Source organism: Elephantulus edwardii, unplaced genomic scaffold (assembly GCF_000299155.1).
Source record: "Elephantulus edwardii isolate Elephantulus edwardi_28Jun2011 unplaced genomic scaffold, EleEdw1.0 scaffold00138, whole genome shotgun sequence".
NCBI lineage: Eukaryota > Metazoa > Chordata > Mammalia > Macroscelidea > Macroscelididae > Elephantulus > Elephantulus edwardii.
Genome location: NW_006399888.1, coordinates 311,838 through 313,005, shown reverse-complemented (window position 1 = coordinate 313,005; position 1,168 = coordinate 311,838). Strand labels below are relative to the sequence as shown.

The following is a 1,168-nucleotide window of genomic DNA, read 5'->3' as shown; positions in this document are numbered from 1 at the left end:
AATGTTTTTCAGCGTGGGTATGAGCGTGGGGTGTGTGTGTAATGTTTTTCAGCGTGGGTATGTATTATGTTTTGTATTATCTTCCCTCATAAACTTCTTGGGGATGTGAGTGAGAGGCGTCTTCTTGTCACTTTGTAGAGAGAAGCAGGTCCCTGTGGGCATCACTGGAGAAGATCCTTCATCCCCCACACACTGACCGCAGGGGGCTTTGCTGTGGGGTGCGTATGGCTCTGCCTTAAGTTTGCTTTCTCTTAGACTGAATTCCATGAGACAAGCATATCAAAGTATTCCACCTTTATTTACAAGCTGTCTCCTCTCCTACCTCACCCAGTTCCTTAGTGTTGCTCTGGAGCAGAGGCTGGATAAGCAGTGATGCCAACCCAACCCCAGAGCTAGAAGGAGCTCCCTGCGGAGGAAACGTGCAGGTGTGCCCCTCACTTCTTCTGGGCTTGTGCCCTGGCCCGCTGAATCTTGTCGGCCGTGGCCCCATCTGTGGCTCCGGTGCAGTGAGACAGCACAAGGCTCAGCTCGGCCTCATTTCGGTGCTCAATGGCCACATCCGCGGCCTGAGCCACATCACTGTGGTTTAAACAGGAGGAGAGATAGTATCAACGTCACCCACAACCCCGAGCCCGCTGGCTCGGCCACCCAGCACCCACAGGGCCCTGAATCTACACACCCAACAAGGAGCAGGGCTTTGACTTTCTGCTCTGGACCCACACGGGAAGCGTACTTCTTGGCTTCGTATTTGTTGTGCTGCTTCATGCAGATCTCTACAAAGGGCTAGGAGAGGGAGGGAGTGGAGGAGAAGGCTCAGCCCTCCTCTTACAAGCAAAAGCCCAACAGACACACTGTCCACTTACCTTTTACACACTCTTCCTTATGTATATTTCCCTCCTCTCCTCCCCTCCACACCCCACACCTCCCACAGAGATTGCAGGACACAAGTATTCTCAGGACAAAACAATCTACACCAAAGATCAGTCTTGAAATAAATTTTTGCAACCCTCTGCTCCCCACCCACCCCTAATGCCTCACAGCTGGCTCCTGCCACCTGCCCTTCAGGTGTGTGTCTTCTCTTGTACTTACCCTCATCTACCCTCCACCTCTGAATCCAGGTGTGTGTCTTCTCTTGTACTTACCCTCATCTACCCTCCACCTCTGAATC

The 1,168-nt window shown here is 52.3% G+C and overlaps 1 protein-coding gene across 2 annotated transcripts in view; it reads right to left on the bottom strand.

Moving 5' to 3' along the window:
- Window positions 1–282: 282 nt before the first annotated feature.
- VPS16 (vacuolar protein sorting 16 homolog (S. cerevisiae)) overlaps window positions 283–1,168 on the bottom strand; it is a 34,323-nt gene continuing 33,437 nt past the window's right edge. For both annotated transcript variants that reach the window (XM_006894190.1, XM_006894191.1), the window contains 2 exons: window positions 680–783; window positions 283–579 (listed from right to left, as the gene is read on the bottom strand). In XM_006894190.1, coding sequence (XP_006894252.1) covers window positions 435–579; window positions 680–783 — 249 coding nt within the window. In that variant the 3' untranslated portion in view covers window positions 283–434. The remainder of the gene's footprint in view (window positions 580–679; window positions 784–1,168) is intronic.